Here is a 19,173-nt window from a genome sequence, read left to right on the forward strand (position 1 = left end):
CCTTGGCAAGACAAACCATTTTCAAATTGTCAGTGCATTGTAAATCCTACATTGTGACCTGATGTGGGTTAATTTAGCCCAGAATGTTTAACAATCTGCCTGATAATGCCACTGCAGGCAGATATAATTAACTTTCTATGGAATAATATACTTTCAACTTTGGTGGACGGCACGGTGGTGCAGTGGTTAGCACTGCTTTATATGGCGCTGAGGACCCGGGTTCGATCCCGAACCTGGGTTACCGTCCGTGTGGAGTTCGCACATTCTCCCCGTGTCTCCCAAAGATGGGCAGGATGGGTGAATTGGCCACGCTAAATTGCCCTTAATTGGAAAAAGAAATAATTGGGTACTCTTAAGTTATTAAAAAAAAACAAAAACAAAACAAAAAACTTTGGCCAGCATTGAAATAATCTTGGCACCTTCCGATCTAATATGAATAGGGCGCAATAATTCCAAAGTATAATTATTTTTGGTTATCGGACACTTCATGTGTAATGATAAAAATCGCAAAAAAATCTCTTGTGTGCTCGAGTGGAATTACTGCATTAGGTATGTACTATCTGGTTATAATAATAACTTGTATTTTTTGGAACAGTAGAAAAATGAGACAAAAGAGGTACATTTTTAAAACAATTCGTTACAATATGGTATAGAGAACAAAATGTTCTGACTCTTCCCACTGGGGGGATAGTCTGGTCCCAGGACACCCCCCCCCCCCCCCTCCCACTGCGGCACATTCCCCAACGATAGAGGGTACGAGGCATGCAAAACAGAAAGATCCTGCCGCCTGCCAATGGTGGCCCACTTCCTCCACCAGTGAACACCCCATTTGAACTATAATGGATTATGGTTATAATTCATTCTCAAATATTTAAACCGCTGCTTGTTTTCACTTTAATTTTTAAAAAAGCACAAGAATAAACATTTCCATATTCGTAGGAAGTCATGAATAAAGTTCTTAATTTACAAAGTTTCTTTGAAAACAGTAATAATCACATTCATCATCGATTGATACAATACATCAAGATAAAGGCATTCTTTGAATCAGCGTAAAAAGTTTGTACAAATATATACAATTCTCACCGACATCAACATTGCAGAAAAGACCATGAATCTCTTTCACATGATTGGATATTCCTTCTGCTGCCCTTGCTTTCTCAATAGATGTAAAAATCAAACTTCTAGTGAAATGAAACTCACCTTCCGGGTAGCTCACCCACAACCATTTGATGATGATTTGTAAAATTACTCAAAGTACAAAGTTTCCTGATGCGCCCACCCTCCCCCTCTTGTGAGATCCATTGTCTTGTTCTGTCAACTTGAGATACAGGGCAGCATTTTCAGGTCCGGAGGTCGGGGGCAGAGGCAAAGGGAGTTCAGAAATACCAATGCCGTTTGCCTGACCCCATTACCGCTGTTGCCCATTTGAAGGGAGGTGGATTCGGATTCCAGCAAGGCTGTCTGGCCTCACGAGGAGGGTAGCCGATAAGGCTTAATCAGGAGACTTATTAAGGGTAGTCAAAGAAGGCCGACTGGGAGGTTGGGGTGCAGTTTAACTACCTGGCAGCAGACAGCCAGTGGCACGCAGGGGTGCCAATGCTCCAAGCAAGTTTACATGCCCTCCCTGCCGAGCCCACCAGTCGCCTTTAATTGGGCAGGGAACCGGTCGCCATGCCAATCAAGGAAGTGCACAGGTCATCAACTATTTCTCCCTGGGAGCAGGCTCAGGACCCAGAAACAGATCCAACTTTCATTTCCCACCTCCAAAGAGAAAATCCATCCCACAGTGTTGGGAACCACCCGCGTGGCCAGCTATTCCTGATTGGATAATGCAAGTGTACCTCTGCGGCGAGAGACTCAACCTGGACAGTCTCCTGCACTCCCGGGAGAGATTGTATGTACACCCGGTGTCCAAACCTTCACCTTTTCGACAACGGAATTTGAATGACTAGAGATTTTACCTCTGGTTGGTCGGAGAGGAGGGGTGGGGATGGAGTTGTGTTCGGTGGGAAACAAGTTCCAGTTCCCTCATGCTTCTTTGCTCTGAACAAACAAGATACTATTGCTCAGCAATCTCGGCTTTTACAAGATTTCCACGTATACGCCGCATTCGCATTGTGCTTATTAATAGCGGATGACGGAGGAAGCAGGTGATCAGATATACGCAATATTTTGAAGGTATTGCTGTAAAATTTTCAAATGATTCCATCAATTATAACTTGGTCCCTGGCATTATCAATTTGACCCGGACCTTTTGTTTTCTTGTTCCCAATCAGATTACTAAATCAACCGAGTGATCAGAAATGGAGGGCATGTGTTCGGTGCTGGTTCGATGCCACAACATTTAAACCGATGGTCCGATGACCACTTAATTCCAGAGCGAAGGGTCATACTACAAAGTGAAAACATATGGCGTCCAGTAAATAAACTTTTCTTTTTATATCACTGCCTGCTGCACTGCGGAATACATTTGGAATTAACCATTTGATATGGAATGTTGGTTGGCTGAAGGTAGCCTGGCATTCAAAAACCTTTCTAGAGTGGTCGTATGGAACTACTTTCATTGTATAAAAGTTCTTATACATAAGAAAAAAATAGTTGATCCGTTCAGTTCTAATCAATATTCCCAAACTGGCACCCACTAACCAGTACCTTGTTGCTTTAAAGATAATGTTTTGGTTTCAATATCCCTGGGCTGGATGGGGTGGTGGTAGAGGTTCCAAATTAACCAGGGTTTGCTCTTAATCACTGTCGACCAAGCACTCCTAAAAATAGGATGTGCATTAGGAGTTAGCTGAGCTTGGCTGTGGCACTCCTTAGTTGAATAGGCTGATAACATTCACTGTTCAGGCTCACTCGTAAAAAAAGTGACCACTTTGGTAAGATAGTCATGAAACTATGGGTGGAATTTTATGGCTCTGCTGTGGTTGGGGTGGAAAATGCATTGAGCTGTTCAAAAGTCTAATGGATTTTTGACAGGAGAGGGCCATAAAACTCCACTCTACATTACATTAAATATCATTGAAGAAAACTATAAATTAGAGGGTGTATTTTGTCATAGTAGATTGTTATGCTTTGTCCAAATACTGATGCTTCTAATAATTAGCCAGTCTTTTTGACTGTTTGTTATGTATATTCGTACACAGTCTACACTGAAATTAATAATGGAACTGATATCTTTTTTATCGCACAGTCCCTTTTGGAACTCATTTAGTTTAGCATAGTCCGTGCAATCTTTACCCTTCTGGGTCACTTTTGGATGCTTTCCAATTTCAAGGATCCCAGAGTGAAGAATATCATTATGCCTGTCCTCTGAACCAGTGACTACGTGGATTCTGGTAACGTTCATTGGCTTTACGAATACAATAGTGAAGTGGTCTCCAGCGGTGGGCGATTTTCCCCAAAAGTACTCATCGCCATTGCTGTAGGCTTTGCTGGGGTCGTAGTTCTCAAATACTTTGAGACTTGTGTAGATCGTCGCTGGCGGGTTGTCAGGAATATCAAAGAAATCCTCTTCAAAGTCATCATCTTTTAACCTATTTTCTGTTCCTCTGAAAGAGGAATAATAGCCAATGTGTTGAAATAGGGAAGGCTTAAAGCGGATGACATCTTTTTGCGTGAGAAGGCCTCGGAAATGAGTTAGCAACCAGTCACACGGCATCTCTTGGTAAAACATCAGCAGAAAGTGGGCCAACCTCGGAAGGTCAGTCGAATGGTAAAGTTTTCCAATATATCCTAACTTGGAAAACTCCAAAGTCACCCAATAGGAGCCTTCTTTGGAAGCAAGGAATTTCTTAATTGCAGGTAAGAAAGAACGGGCACATTGAACATCATCCTCCAGCATTAGGTAATAATCTGATAAATTTGCACAGAAATTGAGCAGGAAAGCATAGTCAACATTCTGTTTTGACCTGAAAGTCACACGATCAGCTGGGTCATTATAATTTCGTTTCAGGCCGTATAGAGGTGGATAGTACAATTTGGGAGCATGAATAATAACCAGGTGGTCTGAGATGATATGATGAGCAAATTTTCTGGAAATATCCTGAACCACTTGTGCATTCCACGCCATGTCAAAGTCAGCCAAGTGTACGACCACCACCATCTCAGTCAGTTCTTCATTTGTGGATTGTTCAAATATCGATTTAAGTGTTTCAAGCAAGTAATTCCCACGTTTTCGTTTCACGGAGGACAGTCCTACTGTAAGGTATTCTGTAAATTGTGGAGAGAGAGAGAAAATAATTTATACAATTACCAAAAATCGAAGGACGCTCTTGAAAAATTTTACAGCAAAATCACTTCAAATTACTTCCTTTCCTTGTGAAAATTTAAGATGGTTTTGTATAAAAAAAGGACAGGATCCATGCATGTGGTTCAGTTTGGACGCTAGTTATGACTTTCATATACATCAAAGTTTATAATGGGATGTCTAGTTTAACTATCCATTGATGACAAGGAGAGAAAATGGATGCCTCTTGCAACAGATCTTAGTGGGAAAGCTGATGTGAGCCATGGTGAGGGACTCACAGCCAGAATCACATTTCAGGTCGACCCTCAGCTCCCACTTACAAAGCGGGTCGCCACATTGCCCATGCCCTGTGCAGATTGGGCTGATTGTTGCCCTCTGTTTCCGAGGGAGCATGAAGTCAGGTTCTTCCATGTTGGGATTTTTGATTCTGCCAGCGTCTCAGAATTCCATCTATGTGGGTAATGGGTTGGTAATAGCACCATTGAATCCCTACAGTGCACAAGGAGGCCATTCGGCCTATCAAGTCTGCACCGACCCTCCAAAAGAGCACTCTACCTAGGTGCACTTTCCTGCCCAAATCTATCTCTGTGAACCCATAACCTAACCTGCACATCCCTGGACACTAAGGGGCAATTTAGCATGACCAATCCACATAACCTGCACATCTGTGGACTGTGGGAGGAAACCGGAGCTCCCAGAGGAAATCCATTTCGGGATCAAGTTCACCCTAGATACCGAAACATAGAACAGTACAGCACAGAACAGGCCCTTCGGCCCTCAATGTTGTGCCGAGCCATGATCACCCTACTCAAACCCACGTATCCACCCAATACCCGTAACCTAACAACCCCCCCCCCCTTAACCTTACTTTTATTAGGACACTACGGGCAATTTAGCATGGCCAATCCACCTAACCCGCACATCTTTGGACTGTGGGAGGAAACCGGAGCACCCGGAGGAAACCCACGCACACAGGGGGAGGACGTGCAGACTCCGCACAGACAGTGACCCAGTCGGGAATCGAACCTGGGACCCTGGAGCTGTGAAGCATTTATGCTAACCACCATGCTACCCTGCTGCCCCTTTGATCATACCAGTTGATCTCTGGGAATCAGATAGTTAATCTTCATTTGAAATGTTGTGCATTTTAATCATAGGATTGACTCCCATGAATTGGACAACATATGGTTCCCATCATCAGCATAAATGACACTCCACCAGCAGCAACAAACCTTTACTTTGAGCAGGTGAAGGAACGATGGGCCGAATGGCTTCCTCTTGCACCTTCACAATTCTGTGATTCTGTGAGAATAATATGACTAAGAAATCTTGATAAAATCATCTGAATCCCCTTGATTTATTCCAGATTATAATCTAAGTGAAACATTTACAATAATATATATTGTGCAATAAAGAGTGGGCGATGCAGTAAACTGTGGCCCTTAATCTAACCTAATTTGGTGAAAATTTGAGCCCTTGCCCCAGCTGCAGGGGCCCCAAGTAAAACTAGTCTAGACATTCTTAACTGAGTGGAAAGGCAGAATACAGCCCATATTTTTGTATACATGAAGCTACTTGTGGTCCCACTTGCTTGTGTTGAAATCATATTTCTACAGTGGCTGAGGTTTAGGTTTAACAAGCGGGGTGGGGGTGGGAAGAGGAGGCTTGATTCTGCACCTAGTCTCTGCTGTAATGAAATGAGGCTGGTTGCTACGAGAACTAGCTGCATAATGACCAAATAAAATGTTAGCAAATTCACTGAATATTAATCAAATATTAATAATTAATTGATATTAATTGGATATCTTTTGCTCCCTTGTTATTAAGAAAAGTTCTCAGCAGCCTGCCTGAGTTGACACAGACACAATAGTAGTCAGCATAGATTTACATTATCTGACGATGATTGGTGCCGGCGATGAAAAGTCAAAACAATGTTGCTTTTCCTGGCACTGGGCAGAATTCCTTCATTTTAGCAATTGCAAAATTCAACCGCAAAAAGTTAAACAGGGAACACGCAAGTGACTAAATCTTGCTCTGCAAGGGCAAAAAACAATGCTTTAGCTCTGGGTTAAACGTAATACATGGAAAAGAGATCCTGCAAAAAAAAAGTTTAGCAGTCAAAGGTCAATCCAACATCTGGAGTGTCCACTCTACAAGTTCACGGGTGACAGAAAGATCTTTAAGGTAATTTTACTGTCAAAGTGTGAAGAGATCTCGTTTGTGCCAATTTGAACAGAACTTAGGGATGTCACAATACTCCACGAAATGTAACATTCATTGACAACTTGAGTGCTACGTGAAACTGAATGGGACCTGCTTTTAATCCAAGGAGAGCGTGTTACAGCAGATTTGGAGGTTATCCATTAACCTCGACCATTTGTGTTTGAGCATAATAAAATAGAGGGTGCTTTGTGAAGTTTTGGCTTCAGGCACATTTTGAAGAGGAGGAGCAGTTGCGTTCCATGATTGGAAGCAGAAGCCATCTTCAAGTCTTGGCGGAAATGCTGGGATTCCTCTTTTGAGTGAGGGTGAAATTCTTCACAATAGAGCAGCATAAATGTAGGAAAAACAGTTAATTTGAAACTCTAACTTCAGACGCATTAGACCAAGGCTCTCACATTTAACCGGTTAATTAAAACCTTTTCATTTTACAATTAACATATGAACAACTTTGAAGAAAAAAAGGTTTTCTCTTACTCTTTTTCAATAAAGGATAACCTGCTAAGAATTGATAGGTGACATTAATAGGTGCAGAAAAGTTGATTAGCTCCCTGAAGTTCTGCACATTCCTTTTAGAGTACAACTGTTGTACGGCTATTTCTTTGGCCAGTCTTCTTTCTTCTTGATCCTGAAAGACAATGTGAGCCATCATAAATTGCACTGTGAGCAAGAAACTGGACAATTATCAAAGACAATGCTTCAGTAATCCTGCTTTATGTGTCCAGCTAGCGATCTTGGCATTTTTCACACAGAGAACACATCATGAGTGGGAGGGATATGGGTATTCAACATTGTCAAGTAAACCATCTAGTTCTTTACTGAAGAAATATAGAAATAGTTGCTTGCCAAAAAATGGGTTTTCCCGTAGCTTTCACCCTCCTCGGCTGGAGAACCTGCAGGGGCGGGGGGTGGGTGGGGGGGAAATGCAGCACGGTAGCACAATGGTTAGCACTGTCGCTTCACAGCGCCAGGGTCCTGGTTCGATTCCTGGCTTGGGTCATTGCCTTCGCCCCGTGTCTGCATGGGTTTCCTCCCACAAGTCCCGAAAGACGTGCTTGATAGGTGAATTGGAGATTCTGAATTCTGCCTCAGTGTACCTGAACAGGCGCTGGAATGTGGCGACTAGGGGATTTTCATAGTACCTTCATTCAGCGTTAATGTAAGCCTACTTGTGACACTAATAAAGATTATTATTATAAGTACCACATTTTGCAATTTTCGATTATGCCACCAGATAGGGGTGGGGAAAGGAATGGTGTAATTTATGTTACAATTGTTGAATTGAACTTAGCTCACAGTGGTTACATTTACAGGATAGCAAGGTGGAGAGTGAAATTGCACAATTCAGACAGTGGAAATTAGTTGGGGGCATTTCTATGATCTTTCACACCAATTTGGGTTGTGTTAGTCCAATTGATTTCTACTCATCGGGCAGTTGCCGGGACTTCCGATAGTGGCCATGACCAGAGAGGTTGCACACACGGCAGCTCCCGCCGGGACCGGGATTTCGGGCCGTTTAACGGGGCGGCGGCAGCACTTGAAGGGCTGGTACCGGTGTGGGAACGGACGCTGGAGAGGTTCCCCCTGGTGCTGTATGGGGGGGAACCAGGAGCGGGGCCGTCAAACGAGCAATTGCAGGGAGGAAGACAGAGTGGGTACGGGAGGACGAAATGGCAGCAGGCGCAGATTGAGAAGCATGGGCCCAGTGGGCCAGAGAGCAGCAGGACTTCTTGAGGAGCTGTTTTGCGGAGCTAAAATCAGAGATGCTGGCATCTCCATGGGCTTTTCCTTCAATTCCCTTTGCCCTAGGTGCTATACCTAACTGCTTCTTGAAAACATTCAATGTTTTAGCCTCAACTGCTTCCTGTGAGTAATAGTAACAACAGTAATATTCGCTTTTTGTTCCAAGTAGGCTTCAATGAAGTTACTGTGAAAAGCCCCTTGTCGCCACATTCTGGCACCTGTTCGGGGAGGGAATTGAACCGGCGCTACTGCTTTGTTCTGCATTACAAGCCAGCTGTTTAGCCCACTGTGCTAAACCAGCCCCTGTGATAATGCATTCCACAGACCGACCACTCTGGGTGAAGAAATTTCTCCTCATCTCGGTCCTAAATGGTTTACCCTGTATCCTCAGACTGTAACCCCTGGTTCTGGACACACCCACCATTGGGAACATCCTTCCCGCATCTACCCTGCCTTGTCCTCTGCAAATTTTATAGGTTTTTATGAGATCCTCCCCTCATTCTTCTGAACTCCAGTGAATACAATCCCAGCCGATTCAATCTCTCCTCATACGTCAGTCTCGCCATCCCAGGAATCAGTCTGCAGTGTAACTAGTTAGATGGCACACAGTGCTGCCACTGTGCATTAGTGATGGGAGGAAGAGAATTTTGAAGGTGGTGAATGGGCTGCTTTGTCCTGGATGGGGTTGAGCTTCTTGACGGTTGTTGGAGCTGCAGTTGGCAAATGGAGGGTATTCCATCACACTCCTGAATTGTGCATTGTAGATGCTGCACAGACTTTGGGAAGTCAGGAGGCGAGTTATTCACCACAGAATTCCTGCAGTATTTATATGGCTCGTCTCATTTCTGGTCATTGGTAATCTCCAGGGTATTGACAGTGAAGGATTCAATGATGCTGATGCCGTTCAATGTCAAAGGAAGATGGTTAAATTCGCTCTTGGTGGAGATGGTCATTGCCTGGCACGTGTGTGGCACCAATGTTACTTCCCACTTATCAGCTCAAGCCTGAATGTAGGCGACATTAGTGACCCAATCTGTACTTTCATGGTTCCTTTTTATCTCAACCTTTTAAAAAAACTTTCTAGATTTTTAAAAACTGACCTCATATTCTCAATAAGTCTTGCTGCATATTTGGCAAGGGAGCTGCTTCCATATCTAATGAGTTGCAAATGTGCTCAACATTGTGCAGTCATCAGCGAACATCCCCACTTCTGACCTTATGATGGAAGGGAGGTCATTGATGAAGCAGCTGAAGATGTTTGGACCTAGGACACTATCCTGAGGAACTCTTGCAGTGACTGAGATGATTGATCCCCAACCACCACAACCATCTTCCTTTGTGTAGGTATGAATTCAGCTACTGGAGTGTTTACCCCCCCCCCCCCCCCAAATTTCCATTGACTCCAGTTTAGCTAGGGCTCCTTGATGCCACACCCGGTCAAATGCTGCCTTAGTGTCAAGGAACTCAGCTCTTTTCTCCATGTTTTAACTAAAGTTGGTCGGGCGGTAGGGAGCTGAGTGACTCTGGCAGAACCCAAACTGAGCATCAGTGTGCAGGTTATAGCTCAGTTAAGTGCCATCTAAAAGCATTCTCAATGATACCTTCCATCGGAAGTAGACTGATGGGATGGTAAGTGGCCGGGTTAGATTTAGGTCATAGAATTTACAGTGCAGAAGGCCATTCGGCCCACCGAGTCTGCACCGGCCCTTACAAAGAGCAGCCCACTCAAGCCCACGTATCCACCCCATCCCCGTAATCCAGTAACCCCCACTTAACCTTTTTGGACACTAAGGGCAATTTATCATGGCCATTCCAACTAATCTGCACATCTTTGGACTGAGGGAGGAAACCAGAGCACCCCGTGACTGCAAACCCACGCAGTCACGGGGAGAACGTGCAAACTCCACACAGACAGTGACCTGGCCAGGAATCGAACCTGGGACCCTGGAGCTGTGAAGCAACTATGCTAACCACTATGCTACCGTGCTGCCCGTAAATCTCCGGATTTTTGTGGACTGGACATACCTGGACAATCTTCCACATTGCTGGGTTGATGCCATTGTTGTAGCTGTCCTGGAACAGCTTGGCTAGGGGTGCGGAGCACAAGTCTTCAAGACAATGAAGCAAGAGACACAATACCTGCTGACAGGAGTACCCAGCACCAACCAACCTGTGAGACTATCTAATGGCAGGCTCGATATTTGCAACAAGCCCTTTACATTGCATCCAATGCATTATTTTGAAGTGTAACATGGGCAAACAAGGCAGCCAATGTCCCACAACCAGTACATGACAACAATGTCCAACTGATGTTTTTCTTGGTAGCAATATTGGGGACATTTTGCATCCACCTGAATAAGCAGGTCGGCTTTCAGTTCAGGCTCACACATGAAAGGTGGCACCTCTGACAACATAGCACTCTCTCAGCAATGTACTGAATTGACAACTTTGGCTGTGATCAGGTCCTGCAATCCTGTCCAAACACTTGAACAGAAGTGTCATCACACCTGACTCGCATTGAGACTGTTCTGGAAGGTGCGGTCAGGCACCATATAAATTAATGGTATACAAAGGTTCTTGTATTGAGAAAAGCATTAAGTCCTTAAAGGACTGTATCAAGGCTGACGGTGAACAACGTCCAACATCCTGGGAGTTACTATTGCTCAGAAACATAACTTGCCCGGCTATATAAATATTTGGACTGCAAGAACAGGCCAAAGGCTTGGAATTCTGCGATGAGTAACACATCTGCTGACTCCCCAAAGTCTCTCAACCATCTACAATGCACAAGTCAGGAGTATGAAGAAATGCTCTCCGCTTGCCTGGACGAGTGCCGCTCGAAGAACACTGAAGTTCGACACCATCCAGGACAAAACAGCTCGCTTGATTGACATCCCAGCCATCACCTTTAACATTCACTCCCTCCACCACCAGTGCACATGTGGCAACAGTGTGCACTATTGACAAGGTGTACTGCAGCAACTCGCCAAGCAGCTCTCAAATCTACAACTCTATCACTTAGAAACACAAGGGTAGTAGACACACGAGTACACCACCACCTTCCAAGCCACACACGATACTGACTTGAAATTAAATAATAACTTCTTCACTGTTGTTGGGTCAAACTACCTCCCTAGCAGCGCTGTGGATGTATCTATACCACATGGACTGCAGCGCTTCAAGAAGGTGACTCACCATCACCTTCTCAAGGGCAACTGGAACCCACCCGGTTTTCAACTGTGATGGGCCACAAATGCTGGCCTTCCCAGCGATGCTCACATCCCACAAAAGAATATTTTAAATAAAGGTTATTTGGTGATCTTGGTAAAAGCCTCTCAGATCTGGCCTTGTCCTTTTATTTGGTTTGACTTTAGCAGTTTGTGTTATACTATTACAGGGAGCGTTACCGCCACTAGAGGGAGCAGGTTCACAAGGAAGGACAGTAATTCCTCAACAATACTTGAATTTTTTCCCGTGCCTCAACACCAACAATAGGACATGGAATAAGTTTATGAACCACCCCATGGGTTTGCTTTTGGCTCTGCCACAATTGGGTTTTCAATTGTGATGCCCCTTCCAAGGTATTTTATTACATCTGCCCAAGGTTGTGAATGGCAGTAATATAAATGGAATCCAGTCGACAAGAGAGGATCTGGCAGCTTGGAATCCAGGGAAAATCATGGAATCCCTGTAGTGCAGAAGTGACTTCACCGACCCTCCCAAAGAGCACTCAGCCCACTCCTCCGCCCGATCCCCGTAACCCCATCTAACTTATCTGCACATCTTTGGACACTAAGGGGCGATTTAGCATTGCCGATCAATCTAACCTACACATCTTTGGACTGCCGGAGGAAACCGGAGCACCCAGAGGAAAACCACGAAGATACAGGGAGAACATTGAAATTCCACACAGTCACCCAAGGCCGGAATTGAACCCGGCTCCTTTTGCTCGAAGAATCCCTGCCAACATTGCCCTTCTCTCTGTGCAAACCTCCATTGTCTCCGGGCGACAGCGCACTGTTAGGCGCCAGTTTAACTTGGGTCATCTGATCCTATAGCAAATTCTACAGGCACTTTTATCGTCACAAGCATGAAGTTACTGTGAAACGTCCCTATTCACCACATTCCGGCACCTGTTCGGGTAAGCTGGTACGGGAATTGAACCCACACTGCTGGCCTTGTTCTGCATCACAAACAAGCTGTCTACCCACTGAGCTAAACCAGCCTAACTGGTTTATATAGACTAAACCAGCCTATGTATGGCACCATTGGTATATTAAGGATACACCGGAGTCAAATGTAAAACCAATGTATTAAAGCAAGAAAGACTTGTAATAAAACACAATGTTCGGCAAGTGTGGAAATTAACAAAGTCAGGTTAATCATAATGACCTCAGTAAAGACTAGAAGCTTTGATGGTCACCTGTTTTGAGTCTTGGGAATCTATTACAGGGACAAAAAATCCCACCCAAAGAGTCTGGAAGAGAATGAATAGGACCTTGAATTTCTGGGATGGTGTTTTTGTTTGTTCCAAAACTAATGCCGTCTCATGGAAATGACTGACTAGGCTCAAATGTGGTTACGGTAAACATGCTCAATCACAGGCAATATTTTTAGTACAAACTGCCTTACCAACTCTCCCAGGAGGAAGTAGATATATTTCACAGAATATATGTTAACAAAGATATTCTACTGTTCAGCAACCAAGAAAGTAAAGTACAATGATTGAAAAATAGTTTATCTTGAGATTCCTCCCATCAGTTTATTACCTAACGTAGCAAAAGGTTAAGGCACGCCTACAAACTCAGAGATGAATCTTAACAGAGTTTGGCAAAGTATCAGGCTCAGACTGAAAATTGGCGTGTAACTCTCCAGTTGCACAGACCAGATTTTCCCATGGAATTGTGAGCCTCTTTGAGAAACAAGTGGGCGTGGTTTATGCCATCACTCTAGCTTGGTTCTGAGCCAGGAACCGGCTCCAGACAGATTGGGGCAGCTCACATTATCCAGGTCATGGGGGCTCTCCCCACCCCTACGACATTGATCACCGTCAAGCCCCCACCCTCCCCCCACAATTAACTCCCTACCCCCGTGGAGCTCCCACTTGGATTGACGAAAACTCAGATCACATGTGTATCACAACGTCGGGAAGATGGCCCATCGACGGCGGAGCATCGGGGGAAGGCCTTCAGGTGACGTCCTAAGGCAGCCCCAACGATGTGAAAATCGCTTATTGTCACAAGTAGGCTTCAATGAAGTTACCGTGAAAAGCCCCTAGTCGCCACATTCTGGCGCCTGTTCGGGGAGGCTGGTACGGGAATTGAACCGTGCTGTTGCCCTGCCTCAGCCTGCTTTAAAAGCCAGCGATTTAGCCCAGTGTGCTAAACCAGCCCCTGGTGCAGTGTACTCACCGATGATGCCATTTTGGAGGGGGTAGAGCATCCGAAAACTGGCACTGCCCCCAATTTTGGCATCGATGGGGATTCTCCCCCCGATCGCCGAATACGATTTTGGGGTCGGGCAGCGGAGAATCCTGCCCAATGTTCTCTTGCTGGAACTGAATCACACCTGATTTGCCATAAAAAATTATGCATGGTAAGGGATTCCCTCAGGGCTGGGCCCCCCTGGGGTTTTCTGGGTCGCCCACGCACAGTACCGGGGGGGGGGGGGGGGGGGGGGGGGGGGGGGATGACCCTCACTCCTCCACCCCTTTCTCCCCCCAACACCCCTCCCCTCACCAGAGAGACCCCTCTCTTCTGGGGGGCTCTGATGAGGGCTTCTAGACAAGGATCTCTCCGATGGGGTTGGGGGGGGGGGGGGGCAAGTCTCTGGTGCGCGCCATTTTAATCAGGGGTCTCTGGTGGGTGGGGGGGGGGGGGGGGGGTTGGACAGATGGCACTCCGGTAGACGATAGGAGCAATTCCCTTAAAGATTTACTTCCTTCGCCCACCGCGTCAGGGCCACCCTAGTCAAGATCTAATAATAATAATCTTTATTGTCACAAGTAGGCTTTACATTTACACTGCAATGAAGTTACTGTGAAAAGCCCCTAGTCGCCACATTCCGGCGCCTGTTTGGGTACACAGAGGGAGAATTCAGAATGTCCAATTCACCTGACAGCACGTCCTGCGGGAATTGTGGGAGGAAACCGAAGCAGCTGGAGGAAACCCACTCAGACACAGGGAGAACGTGTAGACTCCATACAGACAGTGACCCAAGCTGGGAATCGAACCGGGGACCCTGGAGCTGTGAAGCAACGGTGCTTGCCATAAGCACAGTTTTCTCCCTTATCTTATTTTCAATCTCCTTTTTCAGCCACAGAGCTCTGGATTTGTTTGCCCTACCTTTCCCTTTTAAGGAAATATCCATGACCATGACTTGGTATCGACGACACAAAGCAACGTAAGCACACCCTTATTGTTCCTTAGCTCCAGCCAAATTGATTCTGTCCTTGAACCCTCTGGGACATTCTCTTTCTCCATCAGTGCAATGCTCTGCCTAACCAATACTGCCACCCCTCCTCCTTTTCTATCTTTCCTCAACACCTTGTACCCAGGAATATTTAACACTCAGTCCTGCCCTTCCCTGAGCCAGGCCTCTTATCAATACATCATATTTCCACAATGCAATCTGTGTCTGTAACTCCCCAATCTTAATACAATACACCCTCATTCACTTACATGCGCAGTAACCCTGATTTGGACATAATTACTGTCTCCCTCACTCAGATTTTACATGTCAAGTTACTATTCTTTATACTAATGCTATCTGCCCCTCCCACTATTTTGTGCATCCTGGCTCTCCTCTCTAATATTTACTCTTGGTTCTGTTATGGGTCAGGGTTTAGAGAATCCCAAAGTGTGTCATGGAGTTCACCTGACCCACAACTATTAATAGATTGTGGTATGGGGAGCACACGGCCCACTCTACAGGTGTGGTACTTCAGAAATGGAAAAGTTATTTTTTAAAGAAAAACAATGTTTATTCTATGAACTCAAGTTAACCTTTTTAAAACAAACGGTGAATATCTTAGCAACCATTAATTCAAATACAACCCCCAAAGAATACAACACTAAGTAACCGTTCAGCTGTCCTTTTAACATCCATAAGACTTAACAAACCTTCAATCAATACTGAGACCGTTTACAATTCTGGGTTCACCAAATGATCCACAGATAGTCTTTGGATGGCAGAGATCAACAGTACAGCCCTTTGTTTTAACTCCAGATGCAGCTCACTGAAAAACGCAGACACACCCAAGCTTTTTCTCAAACTGAAACTAAAAATTAGTAGAGCTCAGCTCCACCCACACTCTGACATCACTCCAGTAATATGAGCAGCTTCATTTCTTAAAGGTACACTTCTTAAACACCCATTTCGTAAAGGTACTCCCACATGACAGTTCCCACACCCCGTCGAGTTAGTTTAAAGCCCTTCCAACAGCAAAGCAAAATGTCCCATGAGGAACTCTATTCAGGTGCAATCTGCTTGACCTGTACAAGTGCCATCTCTCCCAGTGCCAATCCCAGGGTCCCAGGGATCTAAAACCCTCCCTCCTGTACCATCTTTCCAACCGCGCATTTATCTGCCTTATCCTCCAATTTCGGTATTCACGTGGCACTTGGAGTAATCCGGAGAGGAACTACCATGGTGGTCCTGCATGCTATTTTTCTATCTGGTTCCCTAAATTCTGATTCCAGGACCCCATTCCCCCTTCCTATCCAAGTCATTGGTACTATTGTGGATCACGACCTCTGGCTGTTCAGCCTCCCCCAGAAGAGAATGTCCTGCAGCCACTCTATGACATCCTCGACACTAGAACCAGGGAGGCAACATGCCGTCCTGGAATCACACCTACAGCCACAGAAAGGCCTGTCCGTTCCCCTAACTAATGAATAACTTATCACTAATGTTCTTCTCCACATTTTCCTCCCCTGCCATACAGCCAAACCGCTCGTGGTGCCACAAACCCGGCTCTGACTGGACTCTTCAGAGGAACAGTGCCCTCACCCGATTCCAAAAAGGAAAAATGATTTCTGAGCAAGACTCTAGGGGACTCCTCCACTACCTACCTAATAATTTCCCTAAATATGGAAGCAGTTTGCAAAACTACAGGGAAATCACCCAGTTACATACAAGTTGCAACTTTGCTGTATCTATTATATATCTGGAGCAACTACAAATAAGTGTCATTCACTGAAGGCTGGATGAGGATGACCTTGTTCCAAGTTTGGTGGTGGAGAGAATGTTGTTTTAGTGACACCATTTAACGGAGACATATTTATTCAGAGTGTTGTCCCGTACCGTGAATGGCGTCAAGCTCCCCCGCCCTTTTGTTGCGCAGGTAGGTGTGAACTGTTAAATTGAACACATTTTAAAAGTTCCCTCCTTCCTTTGTCGTGAAAGTGGTAATTCAGTCACCCTGAGAATGCAGCCTTCAAGATTGGCTGCAAGAATGCATGGTGCAGAGTGGGCCCCGTTAACATTCTGCCACCTAGAATACTCACCAATACACTCCCTTCTTCATCCTTCGTACAGAGGTACATGAAAAGACAAAGAAACAAGAAGGAACCAACTGTAGTCACTGATCGTTTCCAGTAGCATCTCATTGCAGCAGGGTCTTTCCAAGTTGATCATGTGTCAGTCTCACTCTGAAAAACACAGAAGAAAATCTTGTCAAACTGTCCCTTGGTAGTACAAAATTTGTGTGTTGCTGAAAAGAAAGCCCACTTGCCAACCATTCATCACCCTCTCCTCATGCAGTATAAACTTTTGTTCCCTTTGAGATTTAGTATTCTTGAAATTCTGTCCAGATGAGTACATGATGAAAAACTTCAACAGCAGGTTTTTCAGCAATACACCAGTTAAATTGGAGGTTTGAGTCTTCAGATGAAGCACGGGTTGCATCATCTTGCAAAGAGGCGACAGTATTTTACAGAGTTCAGTACGTGGATAGCAGGTGAAGAGAGCATTAGGTTTCATTGAGGTGGGTACCATGGTTAAATAGCCAACAAATATTTACTGCTGACATGTGCATAAGGTGATTGAAAAATTGGGCAAGGTACCAGGGGCTGCCCAACCCAAGGTGGTATGAAGGGAGAACTACTTTTCTTTTTGAAAAAAAGTTTGGCTCTGGAAAATTCTGTGTATCATTGCGTCCATTTAAAGCTGACAAGGTCTCTAACACTCAGTTAGTTGAAAGCAGTATTTATTTTATCCTGATCAAAATCTAGGAAAACTCTTCCTAACAGCACGGTGTGTGTACCTACACCAAATGGACTCACGTGGTTCAAGAAGGTGATTCATCACCACTTTCTCAAGGGCAATTAAAGGATGGCCAATAAATGCTGGCTTATTCAGCAACATCAATGACCGGTGAAAGAATAACTATAACAAAACATCCCAGTCATTGCCACGAACTGGACTGGTAATTTTTTTTGTGTGCCTCACGTCCTACTGATTTGAAGTGGCAAGAGCATTGATGTGAGTACAGGAAACCCATTTGCATTGCGGCTGAGAAAGCAATGACCCAGGAAAAATGGAACAGATCCAAACCAGCCACAGATAGATGATTTAACTGCTTCATGCCATTTCTTACAAATTTGTTAGCAGGGAATAAAATGAATTGGTTGAATGGGCCAGTCAGTCTCTTAGTCCAAAGGCCACTATTCTTTCTGTACCTTTCTTGAAAAAAGGATCAAATCTCAGTTGACTTTCTCCTAAGGTCCAAGTAGCTTTCCAGCCAACCCGATTATGTGTGTGGCTGGGCTTTTTAAAAAGTAGCTTAACTGGTGCATAATTTTATACTGGATTTGCTTTATCAAAATGTAACAATTATTAAGGTAATGTTGGAAGCTTGGGCCCCAGATTCAATCTTTCAATTTGTAACTATCCCGGGCGCTTTGTAAAGGGATGTGACAGCCTGAATCAATGGTGAGCATATCAAAGACTCTGATCCAGAAACCCTTGTGCACAGGCATCCTATTTAATGCAATTGTGCTTGACGTAGTTTCCATTCTATTCTGTTCCATTTTAAGTTAGATGATTGATATTATGGGCAGGTGTAACTGCAGGGTTTGATATCTCTAACGTATTCAGTGCACTTGTCACCAACCTACAGAGAAGAGAATACCTACATCACTAGCTCACTCTGTCTTCTTCACTCAGAAGGCTGGTGACAGGTACGCTCTATACATCCCAGTCTTTACACAGATGAATTGTGTGAACACCCCCCCCCCGAAGTTACAACTCTCCGTGCAGTATTGTGCCCACTGTGTATACTCTGCAACATAATCAGCCCATGATTTGCCTCTATTCTTGTGCTAGTTCAATGACTTCTCATTAGTCATTCTTCTTGTCCCAATTAACATGTCAGTATATGTCTGCAACACAATAACTCAAACACCTCCAGTTTAATTGCAGCAGGAATTACACGATATCTGGAGCAAATTCTAAACCAAGAAGCTGCTTTCGAACTTTCAAAACTTTCCATTGTAGAAAAAGTTCCCCGATCGTGGCGTTCGTTTTAACCCAACAGGGACTGGGAACTGTGCAATTGGTGAAGCAGAGAGTCCATCAGCTGCGAGGACAGAATTAAGCTCTTGCCCGTAGCTATCAGCACAGCAAAGCCAGGAACTAAAACTCAAATTAATTTATCGCACAGTTGCATAAATATTCGACTTAAACACCCAGACTTCAAGTTGCTATTAAAAGTGGGTTTTGCAGTGTTTGAATGGGCTACATCTTTGTCTTAGAAATTAGTTTTGTTTTCAAATGACCATCGCGTACTGAACCTTTTCTGGAGTATTCGGTATCTAAAATTAAGCAAAAATCTTGAAGTCCCAAAATGGTAAGTGAACTACCCAATGAACTTTTAAGGTTTTTGCCTTGGCTGAGGGGTGGTGCTGTTACCCGATTCAGAACTTTGTTGGCTACCACATTTCCCGGTCTCTGCTTCAAAA

General features: G+C 44.6%; 1 protein-coding gene across 2 annotated transcripts in view; it reads right to left on the reverse strand.

Moving 5' to 3' along the window:
* Positions 1-870: 870 nt before the first annotated feature.
* Positions 871-19,173, reverse strand: part of LOC119978276 (alpha-1,3-mannosyl-glycoprotein 4-beta-N-acetylglucosaminyltransferase C-like) — a 192,685-nt gene continuing 174,382 nt past the window's right edge. For both annotated transcript variants that reach the window (XM_038819775.1, XM_038819774.1), the window contains exons 2-4: positions 16,720-16,863; positions 6,947-7,097; positions 871-4,212 (exon numbers count right to left, since the gene is read on the reverse strand). In XM_038819775.1, the coding sequence (XP_038675703.1) occupies positions 3,056-4,212; positions 6,947-7,097; positions 16,720-16,821 (1,410 nt within the window). In that variant the 5' untranslated portion in view covers positions 16,822-16,863 and the 3' untranslated portion in view covers positions 871-3,055. The remainder of the gene's footprint in view (positions 4,213-6,946; positions 7,098-16,719; positions 16,864-19,173) is intronic.

The sequence above is a fragment of the Scyliorhinus canicula genome, chromosome 15, assembly GCF_902713615.1.
Source record: "Scyliorhinus canicula chromosome 15, sScyCan1.1, whole genome shotgun sequence".
NCBI lineage: Eukaryota > Metazoa > Chordata > Chondrichthyes > Carcharhiniformes > Scyliorhinidae > Scyliorhinus > Scyliorhinus canicula.